Source organism: Crocodylus siamensis, chromosome 10 (assembly GCF_052110815.1).
Source record: "Crocodylus siamensis isolate JL-2025a chromosome 10, ASM5211081v1, whole genome shotgun sequence".
In the NCBI taxonomy this organism is placed as follows: Eukaryota; Metazoa; Chordata; order Crocodylia; family Crocodylidae; genus Crocodylus; species Crocodylus siamensis.
In genome coordinates, this window is record NC_143404.1 from 6,654,217 (window position 1) to 6,670,831 (window position 16,615).

The following is a 16,615-nucleotide window of genomic DNA, read 5'->3' on the forward strand; positions in this document are numbered from 1 at the left end:
AGCTTTCCCCACCTCACCCACACCTCCTGTGCTACAGCATGCATCCCAAACTGGGCCAGGAAGGGGGCATAGCTTGCATTGTGGGTCCCAGACCAGCAGAGCGGGCTCTGCAGGTGCCAGGATGCTCTAGCTTTGCCTCACTGTCATGTGTATTAAGTCCCCGTGCATTTCAAAATGGTTCCGGGAGTGCTTTAGCTAAACCTTGTGGATTGAGTTTTAGGTAAAGCGCCCCCCACAGCCACTTTGAAATGCACAGGGGCTTAAAACATGTGATGGTGATGTGTTTTTTAATTAGAGTGGCTGTCTAGGAGCTGCTTTAATTAAACGCACATACACCCCCCCCCCGAGCACATGTATAGGCAGCCCCTCAGGCCTTTGTACATCCAGCCTTGGGTTAACAGCTCACGAGCATCACTGAGCTTCTGTTCGAAGTCCTGCATGTTGATGCCTTTATATTCTGGTCTCACGCAGACACTCGGTATGTGTTTTGTTCCATCAGGGTGACAGTGGAGCTCGTGGAGAGCCTGGGCTTCAAGGACCTAAGGTAAATTTCAGCCCCATGTCTGGGCATTTCTCCTGGCATCTTTACTGGCCTAATATCATAGTCATTTTAAGACCCGGTCCTTACAATAGCTTCACTTGCAGTGTGGTGGACTCATCAGTCCCCACACTTTCCTTACGGCTGCAGTTTGGGGACTGTCTTTGCCAGTGAACGTGCCTTCTTTTACCAAGTTTGAAAAGCTGAAGGCTTCGTTTTAGCTTGGAAAAAAATGCCCTTTTGCATGTAGGCAGTCCTCGGAGACATTTGAGAATGAAAGCAAAGCTTTGATCTTTCCAGCATGCCTGTAGAAATCGAGATAAACCACGAGCATTGTAACCTTGGGAAAATGGCTTTCTGTCTTACCAGGGTCAGAGTTAAAGTGCTTATCACATGAGAATTTGGGAGCCAGGGCTCTATCTGATTGATCTTGTTTTTCAGGGGGAAAAAGGAAACGTGGGCGCCATGGGGGAGAATGGGCTAGATGGATCGCCGGGCTCGAAGGTAAATAAAGCCCAGGTTGGTTAAGCTGGAAGCTGATCACAGCAGTCTTGGGGAGAGTTTTGGCTCTGTAGGAGTTTTAAACAACTGCTTTCTAAAAATGGCACTGAAAAGGCAGAACAAAACTAAAGCATGTGAACTTGAATGGTTCCCTTGTTGCCTGGTGTTTTGAGTAAAGCTGGTTTGGAGAAGGAGATACGTAAATGTTCCAAAGTTGTCACTTTTTTGACATTTTCCATTGGAGTGTCACACACTTCTCTTAACTTGCCTTTTTTCCTGCAAGGATTGTGGGGCACTGCCTTCTGCTGCTGTGTCAGTTGTATGCTGGCTAAGACTATTTCTTCCACTGGGGCAGTGCTTGTGTGCATCACAATTTGTTAATTTTTCTTCGTAACTCAAGAGAAGTGCCCCAAGATATCTTTGATGTACTTGGCAATGGCATCCTAGCATGTCCTCTATTTGGGATCAGCTGTTCCTCATCAACTGCTCGCCATTTAACAGAATCCACATCCATGCGTGTTTTGTGCACTGCGTAACTATGGCTCCTTGCTATGCATTAAAGCATCCAAAGCTGAGGAAATGAGGGTTGCAGACTGCCTCTAGCCATTCTACTGCTGAATCCACGATAACAAGGCTGATTCAAATAGTTCTGCATCATTTTGTATATTAATAATCTTAATTCCAGGTTTTCAGCTTTTTTGCTGTGTGATTTGCAGATCTGTGATTTTCTAGCAGCTTATAAGAGAGCTAAATTCTGGGTGGATTTTCATGGGTGTGGCAAAAATCATATGCATGACAGAGGCAACTGGCCTCCCCTTATCCAGTTCCCAGTGCCTGCTCCAGTGCACGAACATCTGAGTTTTTTTCCACAATGTTTCCTTATTTCTGAAATAATAAACGTGATGTTTGTTTTCAGGGTGAATCTGGTGAGAAAGGAGGACTGGGACCCATTGGACCAAGGGTATTTTTGCCTTGTTAACTGTGCCTCATGTTTTGCTTCTGTACAAGCTACTCTGTCCATCATCTGCAGCACGCTTGGAAGTTCAGTGCAATCGAAGAGAAAGGCAGATGGAGCAGGTTTAAATAAACCACCCTACAGCTACTGAGCTGGATCAGTGCATGGAACTACCATAAATGCAGTAAAATCATTTCTAGTTTTTCTATAAACGACAGAGATACTGGCTATCTACAGTTACTGGAAGATCTCATTGCCTTTTTCCAAGAGGAAAACAGGTCTGATTCCAGTTAGGCAGGTCATATTCTGCTTCTCATTTCCATGAACATCCAGACTCTTCCAGGACTTGATCTGTATTTGTCTTACCTGCTAGTGATTGCATCTCTGGTATTTATATGCTGACAAGTGACAAGGTATCTAGAAGAAGATCTTAGAGGACATTTAGATACCCAACCCCTATTTAAGCACCTAAATTCCCATTGATTTCAACCTGATTGCAAGTGAAATCAATGAGAGTTTAGATGCCTTGGTGGTTTGGGGTGGGGAGGTTGTTTGTTTGTTTTTTGCATGCGGCTGTGGCTGCCTAAATTATGCTGCCCTAAGACTATTCTTGCCATTTCCACACTACTTGCTTTTCAGATGCTCGCTCCAGGTTCATGCCTAAATGTTTGCAATGCTGTTTTGTCTTCCAGGGTCCACCTGGTCTGAAGGGTGAACAGGGAGACACTGTTGTGATTGACTATGATGGCAGAATCCTAGATGCATTCAAAGTAAGCTCCAGTCTATGGTGATACCAATTTATAAGGATTAGAGCCAATTACCACATAAATTGAAATTCAACCACTGAAATATTACTGATCTGGAGACATGGAAGAGTGGTTTGGGAGTCGCTTCTCACTCTGGTGCAATGATAATAAGGGCTGGAACACTGTCAAACTTAAAAGTGAACTGGCAAGGAGATCCTCTTACAGTGTCCACGTTATCCCCCCAGAGCTGCTCCTTCTCTTTGGTTCACCATAGGTCTGTGGCCAAGAGGAGCTGCGTAATCAGCAGTGTGGCTTCTGGACAGAAATTAGAATCACAGAAAATAGAAAATGAGGGTTGCAAGGGACCTCAAGAGGCCATCTAGTCCAATCCCCTGCTCAAAGCATCATCCCAGCCAAGGCATTGTTGAGCCAAATCTTAAAAGCCTCCAAAGATGGAGATTCCACCACCTTTCTAAGTAACCCATTTGAGGGCTTCATCACCCCTCTAGTGAGAGTTTTTCCTAATATCCAACCTAAACTTCCCTTGCTGCCACTTGAGCCCATTGCTCCTTGTCCTGTCATCAGCCAACACTGAGAACAGTCCAGCTCCATCCTCTCTGGACCTCCCTGCAGGTAGTTAAAGGCCCCCTCAGTCTTCTCTTCTCCAGACTAAATAAACCCAGTTCCCTCAGCCTCTCCTCATAAGTCATGTGCCCCAACCCCCTGAACAGTTTTGTTGCCCTCCACTGAACTCTCTTCAACTTCGCCACTTCCTTTACATAGTCAGGGGGGAGGGGAGGGCAAAACTGGACACTACTCCAGATGTGGCCTCACCAGTGCAGAATAGAGCAAACTGATTATTTTCCATGATCTGATGGCAATGCTCCTACCAATGCAGCCCAGGATGCTGTTAGCCTTCTTAGCAACCGGGGCACCCTGCTGACTCGTATCCGGCTTATTGTCCAGTGTCACCTCAGGTCCTTTTCTGCAGAGCTGCTGCTTAGCCAGTTGTCCCAAGCATGTACCAGTGTGTGGGATTGTTCTGTCTTGAGTGCAGCACTTTGTACTTGTCCTTGTTGAACCTCATGACATTTCTTTTGGCCCAATCCTCCAATTTGTCTAGGTCTCCCTGAATCCTAGCCCTACCCTCCAGCTTGTCTACTATACCCCTCCCAGCTTAACGTCATCCGCAACCTTGCTGAGGGTGTACTCCATCCCAGCTTCCAGATCATTAATGAAGATATTGGACAAAGCTGACCCCTGGGGCACTCCACTTGAGAGTGCCTGCCACCTAGACCTCTAGCCATTGATCACTACCCATTGAGCCTGATGATCCAGCCAGTTTTCTATCCACCTTACAATCCATTCATTCAACCCGTACTTTCTCAGCTTGGTTGCAAGAATGCTGTGAGAGACCATATCAAAAGCCTTGCTAAAGTCAAGATGTATCATGTCCACTTTAAGGGCACCCCTTAAAGCAGAGAGGCCCCATTCATCTCCAGTGGATGTTTGCTGAAAATGATGGATCTTGTCGTCCCAGCACAGTAGAGTCGACCGGTAATGGGAGCAGAAGTATTTCCTTGGTCCTGCTGCTCTGTGAGAGGGGACAAGTTCTCCAGAAGACTGAGCTGGGGACAGGACTAACTGGTATAAACCAAACGCCCTGCAAGGAGGGACTGCACCTACCTCCCCAGGCATCGGCCAGAGCAGTCATTCTGTATGCAGGAGGCAGTTGGGGAGCTGACAAGCCAGTTTCCTTCTAGTCCTTACAAGTGTTCTGGGAGAAAGGAGAAGCCTATGGGTGAGGACAGCTGACAGGAGAGCTGGCTGCCAGTGGGGGGCGGGGGCGGCAGCTGATGGGTTGAACATCAGGATTTTGCAGTGCTCTGCTACCACAGAAGCATGTGCATCAGACAGAGCATGGTTAGACGGCTATGCTGAAGCTGCATTGACAATCTCAGCCTCGTGCCCAGTGAATGCAGTGAGTCCTGAAGCAGAGGGTCACAGGAAGCAGGGTTGAGGTCTGATGCCATACCCCTCATCCTAATTAACCATCCAAGGCCTCAGACTAGAGCAGCTGTGATAGTGGGAGTAGGAGCAGGGAGAATGCTGCTACAGAATGGATGGAGAATAAATGCAAGAGGAAGAGGACACAGTTGTTCCTCTATGGCTATTTAGGGAGAAGGAGATGGAAGCTGATCAGGTGGTTTTGACCCAGCTCGAGAGATGGCCAACTAAGGTGATAGCCACATGGCCACCCCCAGAGGGTACCGGAGCTGGGAGAAAAGGGCAGGATGCTCCAGCAAGGCTGAGTGAGGCAGTAGGATCCTGGTGGCAATGGGAGCTGAAGGATGGGAGGCAGTGACCAAACTTGACTTGCTGTCTGAAAAGTTTGCACCTTCAGGTCACATTTCAGGGTCGCACAACCTGGGATCAGGTTCCAGGAGTTGCAGCACATGGTTTACACAAGCGCTAGAGCCAGTGGAAGCTCACGTGCAAGCAACGTGATGAACTAAATATGATCTGTCAAGTGGCATCTTAAACAGAGCAGGCTAAATTCTGCCTTCCCTCCCCATCTGTGCAGTTCTCCTGAGGATAGTGAGGTCACTAAATGAAGGCACTGTCTGCCCCGGCTCTACATGGACTAAGCAATGTTAATTCAGAAGGAAACTTTTGCTGTTCCTGTGAAGGAGGATTACACCCTTTATCTATAACCTGTGGCCATACCATGGAGAAAAGAAGTGAGACTGAGCTTAGTGCTGCTATTTTAACTGAGATGAGAGAAGTTGAATGGAATAAATAATTTCATTGCAGACACATTTGAAAACCATCCTAATTGTTTTATAACAGGCTGCAGGGAGACACAAAGTGATGGTAATTACTGTATGCCAGATGTCTGCATGGGTTGCCTTGACAGAAGAGCATAGCATGTGGCTTTGTGAGTGGAATTTGTGGACTGAGTTCACTGGAAAGGGTCCATCCAATGTTTGGCGACTCAGTCAACTAACAATGACTGATGGCTCCTCGGTCTGCATCTTGCCCTGTGTGTTGCATGGTGAGATGGCTCAGAGGCAAATCAGTAAACTGCCGCTGACTCTGCCTTTACCGCTCTGCTGCTTGTTAGTTATGTTGCCTGTCTGTCCACTCACTACTTTTTTAGCAAACACACCTCATAAAAAGTGACTGCCTTGAAGAGTTTAAAACGCGAACAAACATTGCAATGTGAACTGCATTAATAATGGAAACGAGGGGCTCAGAATAACAATGCGCCAATTAGTTCCATGCTAGATGAGTGGGTGTGCAATCTGGTGTCTCTTTGGGTTCGTTTGCAAATGACAAAATACATGACCCCACCAAAGGGTTGTCAAACTCCCTGTCTGTCGGAGTCTCTAGTAAGGATAACAGTTTGCAGTGGCCTGCAGGATTTCCGCACAAACTTGGGAGGGTTTTCCTGTTGTGTTAGCATTTTGTATTTCAACTTTTCTTTAATCACATTGCTGTGGTCTTAATAAGTTAATGTTTTATTTCCTGGTAGTGTGGGCCTGAATGGGTGGGAAGGTTCTCCAGGAGCGTGGTCAAACTGTACCTTTGATAAAGTTATCCTGTATGGCCAGGTTATTGTACCCCTGAACCAGTGGGCCCAGAGAGCTGTTGAATCTCCTTCAATAGAGGTTCCAAGAAGAGGCTAAATAAGCATACAGGTTTAGGGATAGTGCCTCCTGCCTTCTGCAGAGAGCTGGACCCATGGAAGTTGCTTCTAATCTGATGACTCTTCCTGGATATTATCAGTCTCCATGGGATGTCTCCCCAAAATAGCTGTAACCAGCAAAGAGAGCAGAAGGGCCTACGGCAATAAAGCAGTTTTTTGACCAGATTTCTCTCTACAGCTAGATCCTTTAGCCTTTTAATCGTGCATAGTACTGAAACACCCGAAGTTGGATACAGATTTGGGGAGTTAATATTTCTTCTGCGAAACACCCTGGTCTTGGCTGACATTGTCGTGGATATTTGTGCCACTGCACATTACACAAATATTTACTGTAAATCTGGATCAAAAGCAGCACTCCTGGCTGATCCCCAGAAGCAAAGTGAACACGTGCAGGATTAGTAATGGTGCTCTTGGCAGTTGTGTTTACACCAACTCTCTTTGTTGTGTTGCAGGGCCCACCTGGTCCCCCAGGACCTCCTGGACCTCAAGGAGCTCCAGGACCGAAGGTTAGCGTGACCTCTGTTATCCAGACAGTAACCCACAGCATGGGGCACACAGCGGCTGCTCACCACATCCTCATGTCAAACTCCTCTGTGTATTGATAGGGGTTCTCCATGTGGAACGGTGGGTGGATGCATGCCCCTGTGACAACAGCTTTTAGCAAGGCTGGACAAATGTGTCTCATAGCACAAAACGCTACATACAGGAAAGGTTTTGATATTGGGCATCTCCACTTCTGAACCTATATGCAGGAGAAGGAGCATTACAACTTGTGTCTGAAGAAATAGAAACCTTTTACTTGGATGCAGAAGCATATTTGTTCTTTTGTGCCATTACTGGTCTGAAACACTTTTATGAATGAGGGCATCACATGGGAGAGTCCATGGGCAGATCCATAGATCATGGGTACAGTCCTGGTCCCACTGAAATCAAGTGGATGTTTTCCACTGATCAGTGGAAGTCTGGATTTCATTGTTGATAGAGACGATGCTTGTGAGGGTGCAATACACTTAGCTATTGATACTCATAAGTTCTAGGTTCAGCTTTTTTCCTCCTGTTGGCAGCTCTGCTAATGAGGTTTCGCACATCTTAGTATTTTCACATGCACATCTCTTAGTTACAAAGCCAGGGTAGAATATTTAGTCAGTAAGTAGTAAATAATAGTTAACTTGTTATTATTTCTTTAAAACAAGCATGCATAAAAATTATCTTGCTAGGGAGAGGTATTAGCATGGTCCAGCTCTTAATGTTCCTCTTTCCTTCTGTGCAAATCAAATTTTCATTGAGTTATGAAACCTGGCACTTCACTTGACACACACAGATGTCATTTCCTACCTCAGGTTGCTCACAAGCCTTACAATCCTGAGAAGCTGCCCTCCATCACGTCTGGTGGATGGATACGCAAATGGAGAATTTCCTAGTGTACAAAATGTTTTGTTTTTTTTAATTCTGACCTTTATTCCTTTGTGCTACTTCAGGGAGAGCTTGGATTGCCTGGGCCACCTGGAGTTGATGGAGAAAAAGTAAGTGGGATACAGCTTTATACAATGAAAGACTAGAGGCAGGTCCTGTCAGACCAACCTGGTGGCCTTCTATGACCAGGTCACCAAATCCTTAGATGCAGGGGTAGCAGTCTTTCTGGACTTTCGGAAGGCCTTTGACACTGTCTCTCACCCCATTCTCATTAAGAAACTGGGGGACTGTGGTGTCTACACCTACACAGTCAGATGGGCAGCCAACTGGCTGGAGGGCTGCACCCAGAGAGCGGTGGTGGATGGGTCATTTTTGACCTGGAGGGATGTGGGCAGTGGGGTCCCCCAGGGCTTGGTCCTCGGGCCCACACTGTCCAACATCTTCATCAGTGACTTTAAAAAGCATGCTGTTCAAATTTGCTGATGACACCAAGATGTGGGGGGATGTGGGCACGCTAGAAGGGAAGAATAGGCTGTAATCGGACCTAGACAGGTTACAGGGGTGGGCGGATGAGAATAGGATGGGATTCAACACTGACAAGTGCAAAGTAATGCACCTGGGGAGGAAGAACCAGCACCATCCCTACAGGCTGGGGAACTCCCTTCTCGTCAGTGCAGAGGCAGAAAAGGATCTTGGAGTCATCATTGATGCCAAGGTGAACATGGGTCAGCAGTGTGGGGATGCAGTCAGGAAGGCCAACCGCACCTTGTCATGCATCCACAGATGCATCTCAAGCAGGGCCAAGGAGGTGACCCTCCCCCTCTATGCGGCACTGGTCAGGCCGCAGCTGGAGTACTGTGTCCAGTTCTGGGCGCCGCACTTCAAGGGGGATGTGGACAACATGGAGAGGGTCCAGGAGAGGCCACTCACGATTGGGGGCAGCAGGGCAGGCCCTATGAGGAGAGGCGACGGGACCTGAACCTGTTCAGCCTCCACAAGAGAAAGCTGAGGGGGGATCTTGTGGCCTGTTACAAACTAGTTCGAGGGGACCAGCAGGCATTGGGGGAGTCCCTGTTCCCCCAAGCACTGCCAGGAGTAACTAGAAATAACGGTCACAAGCTGGCAGAGGGTAAATTCAGATTAGACATCAGGAGGCGCTACTTCACGGTCAGGGCGGCTAGAATCTGGAACCAACTTCCAAGAGAAGTGGTGCAGGCTCCTACCCTGGGGGGCTAGACAATCACTCTTTCCTGCCCTGGCAGGGGGTCGGACCTGATGATCTGCTTGGGTCCCTTCCGACCCTACTAACTATGAAACTATGACTATGTTGTGGCAGGCAGCGGTGTAGCTGAAAGGTCTTTCCATTGGCCATGGATAAGTGCAGCTTTCAATCTGAGCAGGCAAAGAAAACAGTCTGTGTTCTATGGCATCGGCTTGTTCATCTGTTTTCCTCTGAATTCATTTTCCTTTGCTGAAACTTCAGTTTATAAGAAATTACTTGCATCTAAGATTGTGGATTTAAATGGTTTATTTTAGCAGTAATTTGAGATGGTCTGTAATTCTTTAATAAATGTTTAAAATCTTAAATTGATGTCTTCATGACAAAAATCAGTATTTCCACTGTTTAATGTTAAAGCATGCTTCCTGTGTTGTGAAGAATATAAAGAATTAAAAGGCAGATGTGCCTGTTGTTCTTTTAAAAATACATGTAGCTCTCTTCTAATGAAGCTCTGTTGTACACTGTAGGGTCCTAAAGGATCTAAAGGAGACACAGGAACCCCTGGGGCAATGGGACAAAAAGGAGAAATAGGAGAAATGGGCCTCTCTGGTCCACCGGTATGTGTCTCTGCTAATGTGCATAAGCTGCTTATTGCTTTAGCCTGTTTGGCTTCCCAAGATGTTACGTGTCTTGGCATTTTATTAGTTTGCGATGCCCCTATCAAAACAATGTTGCTGTTTAACTGGGAGGACTCCTAAGTTTTTCATTTCCCCATTAGCAGTACTGTTTACTATTAGCATACTATTACTATGCCTTGGTATGGTAAAACTCACCATGAGTCATTGAAAATCTTTGCAAATGGCATTGCCCACCTAAAGCTGCTATTAAATGCAGTAAGTGATCTGCTGACAGAAAGCAAGGATAATTGTCTGAATAAAAAGGGGCACATCTCTAGCAAGGAGTATGGGGACTGAGTTGTATTTGAATGTTAATGGGCTAAAAGCTGCCCTCACATCTCTTCCTCAACAGTAATGCTGTGATCATTCAAGTTGGATACAACTATTATTGTACAAGTTTGGGCTATGCCTCTGCCCAACTGTAAAACAGAGAGTCTAGATCTTGGTAAATACAATGAAAACTCATTCAAGAGGGGGGCAGAATTGCATTGATTTATGAAGCAGTAATGTGTCACATTTACCAGTTCTCAGTGGAAGCAGGTTCTCAAATAACATAGTTTGTATAGACCCTTGCAAAGCATTTATGTGGGTCTTTAATTCCCAATTAAGTCAGTGAGATTTAGGCCCATTCGTAGAATAAAGCTGTGCTTAGTTGCTTTGCTGAATGGGAACCATGAATATAAGTGTGCAATGGTGCAAGGTACTTGGAAATCAATGCAGCTTTGGGCAGACAGGCATGAACAATGCACAGAATCAGATCTGAATCTTGGTCTGTTCTACCCCCAACCCTAAGCAAGACAACTGTAACAGTGGCTTTCCCAATACAGAGCTATGCTTAAAAAATTGGGTAGGGGGGGAAGACACTTTCAGACTTGCTCACAAGCAACAGCCTTGCTGAAGCAAATCAGAATTACTTGAAATAAGACTTTAGGATAAGGGAAGGGAAATGTATTTTTCTCTATCAGCATATCGAGAGATCTAGATTATGATTATTCTTACCATTTAGGGAATTGATGGACCAAAAGGAGAAAAAGGAGGAACTGGATCCCCATGCTTGCAGAATAATCATGTAAGATATTCGTTTACTATGGCTATGAGGCTCTCGGTCATAGTGAGGTCAATATCATAAGAAATCAGCATGTGCAATAACTGGAGTTAAATCTTCAGTATGAATACCTGTAGGGTAAATGAGCAGAAAAGGCATTTGAATTCCAGATGTGCTTTTCACTAAAACTAATGCACATTTTCATTGCAAAGGAAAGTCTTGTGGCACATCTTTTATACGGCAAAAAAGTTAGACATTTGCTTGTTTTAGAACTTGTCAATCAAGAATTTTCTTACTAGGAGGGAGGTGAAGCACTGGAACAGCCTACCCAGAGAGGTGGTGGACTCTCCATCCTTGGAGGTTTTTAAGACCTGGCTAGACAAAGGCTTGGCTGGGATGATGTAGTTGGGGATGGTTCTGCCTTGACCATCTAGGGGGTTGGACTAGATGACCTCTTGAGGTCCCTTCCAACCCTAAATTTCTATGATTCAACTAGAAATAGTTTATTATATCCTGTTCTGAAAAGAGTTTTTGTGAATATTGCAGCCCTATAAGATTTTTTTTAATCTTTTTGTTTGCTTTACCATTTTTAAGGAAATTATACTGATAGTTTTACTTAAAGCTTTGTATGAGTGACAAGAGAACAGAGATGATCTACATTCAGAACCGAGCAGGAGGGACAGACAGTGTTTCTAAGAAAATTAGAAAAGTTCTCTTGCTTCTGTTTTGTGCCTAGCAAATGCGCTGAATTTGAATATTTTCTTGGGTTGTTTAATGTATAAAGCTAGGCAAGCCCTTGATGAATATGTAATGAGTTTGTTAACTTGCTCTACAGAAAAGAGTGTTATTAGTTTAAAGTTGTTACGGCCATCTTTGCTGATTAACAGGGCAGAACACTGCGTCATGTGACACTGATTCAGTGCCATGTTAATTTTCCATTTTTAAACTGTTTGTTTCCTTTGGCATATTTACAATACAGATAAGCCTATCTAGTGTATCTAGTCACTTCATTATATAATAGTATTTCTTTATGCAGATCATACCTGAGCCAGGACCTCCTGGATTGCCGGGCCCTATGGTAAGACTATGACAAAGTAGCACGTACAGTAGACAAGAACTGAGGTTTCATAAACACGATAAATGTATTATAGGAGTAGGTCTCTTGTTTGCACTTCAGTTTGCCATGCACGGTCTGAGTGGCTAGAGACAAATGGGCTGTAAGGTGCTTCCAAACTAACTACAGGATGATTTCTTGGATCCTTTAGAACAGGGGTCAGCAACATTTTTGAGCAGAGTGCCAAAAACACCCACAACTTCAACTTGTAAGATGTTGGCATGCCAGGGGCAGATGGCAGGGGAGCCATGAAGGGCCTGGTCCTTGTTGAGGCCAAAAAACAGTCCTTGACAAGAAATGTTTGAGATGAAATGATTAGGTAGAGAAATAATCATCCCAGACAGACTCATAGTGTTAACAAAAACAACCAACTACCCGAGCAAGGAAACAAAAGATTTGGGAACACATCTTCATTGATATCTAAATGACTTAGAAACCTGGTTTTCAGACACCCTGTTCTCTTTCCTACAGGGTCCTCCAGGAATCCAAGGGCCTAAGGTGAGTCAGTGCATTATATGTTTGTCATACAATACTTCCAGGCTGCCAGGGCATTATTTAAAGAGAACACAAGGGGCTCTGATCAGAGGGCCGATAAGGGTGCTGGTTACCGAAAGCGTCCTCTGACTGCTGTTGGGAATTGTAGGCACTCGGTGGTGTTGAAAATTAGGCAGACATTGTATGAGGAAGACTTCCTCCAAATGGATTTATGAACTTGAGGCTTCTTTGTCATTCTGCTTGCATGCAACAACATAGTGCTATGCCCGATCTCACAGCTTCTGTGTTTATCCCTTTACTTGCATATATTTCTCATCTGAGAGCGAAATGCAAAGTCCTTCAATGAAGGGAGGAGAATAAACACCTGTCGTGACATACGGTGCTCTCTCCTGTGTTTACATGAAGATAGGATTGATGTGCTCATTGGTCTCTTACTGGTCTAAGTACTGTGATCCTGCGCATGGACCATGCCAGTCTGAGTCCAACTTTCTGTTGGACCTGGACCTGCCGTCAGTCGTGCAACAGGGCACAATTTCTGTTTCCTTTAGTGGCAGTTTTGGTCAAGTGGTATGACAGCAGACCCTGTCAGTACTGTGCCCTCAGTGAACCTCATTATCTTTTTCATTCAGGGTTTAGATGGCACAAAGGGAGAAAAGGGAGACAGTGGGGAGAAAGGAGCAAATGGTGATGTTGGGCCACCTGTAAGTAGACTAGTTTTTTTTATGCCCGATACCTCCTAAATTCTAGCCTTTGTGCTACAAGCAATCTTTCAGGAGTGCTTTTCCAAGTCCTTCTCATAGGTTGCTTTTCTTTCCAGGGTCCTCCCGGTTCTCCTGGACTTATTGGTTTACCAGGTACCAAAGGAGAGAAGGTAATCATTCCAGGGGAAAGGGGAGATGAAAGTATATTGTGATTTGAACTTACTGGTTAAGAGGCTGCATGCCCCCATCCAGTCCAGGATACAGTCTGGACTGGACTCCTCTGGGTCACGGGTGCTATGGTATGAATGACTGACTAGCTGTCCTCTCGCACAAGTACAAGGGGTCTATGTTTCAGGAGCAGCAGATCCAAGCAACCTCAATGTTTTCAGTCACTCCCTATGAGTTGGAGGTCAATAGAGTTGCATCAGGTATAATTCTGGCTGATCACTCACAATCACAGTGGACTCCAAGCTCTCCTGCTTGGTTTATCTATTTTATCCAGTTTTTTAGGTAAAATGCATTTGCTCCTAAGGAGACATGGCAGTGACACTGAGAAATCATTTGCCTACTGGAGGGGAAAAGAACCTTTTCTTCTAATTATCTCCAGCACTTGTTCACTTGGTATATTAGCTTTGTACATAATACTCCATCCTGCAATTGAACCCACACCTGCAAGGTGTTTGCCTTAGGTTATACAAAGATGCACGCTGTACTTGGGACAGTATTTCTCCAAGTCAGTCGTCAGTCTACAGACAACAGACCAGACAATTAACATGGCACCTTCTTTTCTATTTCTACGACTCTAGGGGAAGCCAGGAGAGCCAGGGTTAGATGTAAGTGCTTGATCTGTTACTTCAGTTGTGGCACCAGGAGCATCAGTAATGTGCATGTGAAATTATTTAAAAAATTGGCATTTTAGTTTTACAGACAATTGCTTTCTAACACTTTATGTCCCATTTAAAATTAAATCCATTGTGACCAATGGCTGGTTTGATGAAGGAGGAATGGCTTAGTTGCATCACACCATGATTGTAGCCATAAGACCTCTCATCTCCCCAGTGCATGTCACCCTCCTACACTTCACTTTTGTTCCACCTAATGACTGAGGAACTTTTGTTTTAATTAAGTATATCTATATCAGACCAAATAAAATCAAAATTCCTAAGATGGAAGATACCATCATGGTATACTAAACCCTCACCTTTCTGCAAAGTCCCTAATGTGCAAAAATGAACAACAGGAAAAATTCACATTCATAGTCACTGATGCTGGCATTTAAAAGAGGTGGGAGGTCCTAACTGATCTTGTGAGCAAGGCTGTGTGTAATTGGAGTTGTTGGAATTAAACTTACAAATCTTTTCCCCATTTCAAACTGTCTTGGTAGGGTTTCCCAGGTCTAAGAGGAGAAAAAGGAGAAAAAAGTGAAAGGGGAGAGAAGGTGAGAACATGTCACATCTTTCCTGGTCACAAAGGGCCCAATCCTGTCTGTGCGGCCTGAATAACAAAACCAAGAAGTTCTACCTAACTTTGCCCAAAGTTTACTCTCAAAATCTCTCTTAAGTTTTGATGCCATTGATGTCTTGCTCAAGCAAGACCCCAGTGAAAATGTGAGTCAGTGACTTGGGTGCTGTAAATGTTAAGACCACTTTCAAACTTATTAATACCAGTGCACTTGTAACATGGGTAAGGACAGTGGTTGGTTCAAAATCCATGCCCCTTCTACCTCGCACCTGACTAAGGCCTTAGGCATTCCACTGGCTAAGGGGAGCAGGAATAGAGCCATTTAAAAAAGGGAATACTTCAGAATTATTGATTAGAAATTAAATTGCACCAGACAGGGAGCTGGGAGTGTAGGAATAATTGGGAGCCCTGACTGAGCACAGAGCTTCATCCTTTGGAAGCTGCAACCCCTGTGGTTTCCAACCTCCCAATTCAGAGGTAGCTGGGAGCTTAGCAGTTCTGGGTCCCCAGCTCTCTGGCAGCCCACCAGGCACTGCCAGTTGGGTGGGTATGAACTGGCAGGAAAGCAGACAGATCTTTGACAGATGCCTGTCCAGCTGCTGACAGAAGTGAATGAGAGCCAGCCTTTTCTGACAAGAAAATGTTCCAGCAGAATTTTTCTGACCAGCTTTAATTTGGGGTGTTGCCTTTGTTTAAATTGAACTGTTGCCCTTGAGGCCCACTGCTTGAAGCCACCTTCAACTCTTTTGTGTCCACAGGGAGAAAGAGGAATACCAGGGAGAAAGGGAGCCAAGGGGCAAAAAGGAGAGCCAGGCCCTCCTGGACTGGATCAGCCGTGCCCAGTGGTATGTGTTCATCTTGCAGATGGGAAATAGTTCAAACTGAAATGTTTAAACAGCTTTACCTTACATGTAATGGTTCCCAGAGTACCATTACTTCCACAGGCAGCACAGCCAGCGGAGGGCGATGCTTGAGAGTCCTCTTACCTTTCACTAGATCGGAGCAGGTTTCCATTGATTTTTTTTCACTTTTGTTCCTTTCTTTTCTTTTGCCCTGCTGAGATCAAAGCTGTGATATATTGCTCCCCTTAATGACCTGTCAGAACAATGAACTTTCACAATACATAGCTCAGTCTTTTAAAAAGGTGTTAAGTCTTCTAGCCTCTGCATGCAGTCTCTCTAGATCCTGAATGTGTTGGGATGACATGAAACTGAGCGGAAGAAGATTGCATATTGAGTGAAATTTCCTCCCTGGTATAAGCAGGACAAGCTAATGTTGGCTTCTTCTGGTGGATCACCTTTCTTCTCTTAGGGATGGACACAGGAACCATTTGCTGGTATGGTGAAAGGAGCAGGATTTTATCATGCCTCAGCTGTTCTGTTGTAATTGCCCATGTATATGCTCTTACCCCATGATAAGTAGAAGCTAACCCACAGTACCTAACTTCTCTTTTATTGTGGGCTTAGTTTAGCTTTCACCTACCACAGGGTAAGGATGATCACATTGGCAGGTACCCAGAGCAGCTAAGGCATGATAAAGCCCTGCCTTCTTCTAACCCATTGCAGGTTGTCCATGTGTCCATACCTTCAGTGTGCTAAGTCATCTTACTCATGTTTTTAATTTCACTGTTACCGAGATGAATTTCTGGCTAGTTTTTCTCATATTATATGCTTATTTGATGACATTCTTTGTGCTGAATTTGCTGCTGGGAAATGACTCTGAGGCCTACTCTTTAGAAACAGATGTCAAATAATGTGAAACCACGTTCTTTCCCTTCCTGATGAAATTGCTCTATCTGTCCAGGTAACACTTCTGTGTCCCTTATCGTTCTCAACAAACAGTTACTTTTTAAACAGGGAGACCATAATATTAAAGGCGACAAAGGGGAGCCAGGTTTCCCAGGCCTGGAGGGCGTGAGCCTGCCTTGCCCTTTGGTATAGTATCTCTGCTCCTTTTCCATCTTGCATGCCCTTGTGCATGTGTCTGAAGCTGCAAAGCCCTTTTCATTCTGAACACATGCATCCATCCATTCCCCCTAAGG

General features: G+C 45.0%; 1 protein-coding gene across 1 annotated transcript in view; it reads left to right on the forward strand.

Moving 5' to 3' along the window:
- The window catches only part of COL23A1 (collagen type XXIII alpha 1 chain), a 317,718-nt gene that overhangs the window by 287,014 nt on the left and 14,089 nt on the right, over window positions 1-16,615 (forward strand). Inside the window, exons 13-27 of the mRNA XM_090021020.1 lie at window positions 500-544; window positions 980-1,042; window positions 1,956-2,000; window positions 2,687-2,764; window positions 6,902-6,955; window positions 7,928-7,972; window positions 9,609-9,698; window positions 10,765-10,827; window positions 11,840-11,881; window positions 12,389-12,415; window positions 13,042-13,113; window positions 13,230-13,283; window positions 13,920-13,946; window positions 14,498-14,551; window positions 15,333-15,419. Of these exons, the coding sequence (XP_089877146.1) occupies window positions 500-544; window positions 980-1,042; window positions 1,956-2,000; window positions 2,687-2,764; window positions 6,902-6,955; window positions 7,928-7,972; window positions 9,609-9,698; window positions 10,765-10,827; window positions 11,840-11,881; window positions 12,389-12,415; window positions 13,042-13,113; window positions 13,230-13,283; window positions 13,920-13,946; window positions 14,498-14,551; window positions 15,333-15,419 (846 nt within the window). The remainder of the gene's footprint in view (window positions 1-499; window positions 545-979; window positions 1,043-1,955; window positions 2,001-2,686; window positions 2,765-6,901; window positions 6,956-7,927; window positions 7,973-9,608; window positions 9,699-10,764; window positions 10,828-11,839; window positions 11,882-12,388; window positions 12,416-13,041; window positions 13,114-13,229; window positions 13,284-13,919; window positions 13,947-14,497; window positions 14,552-15,332; window positions 15,420-16,615) is intronic.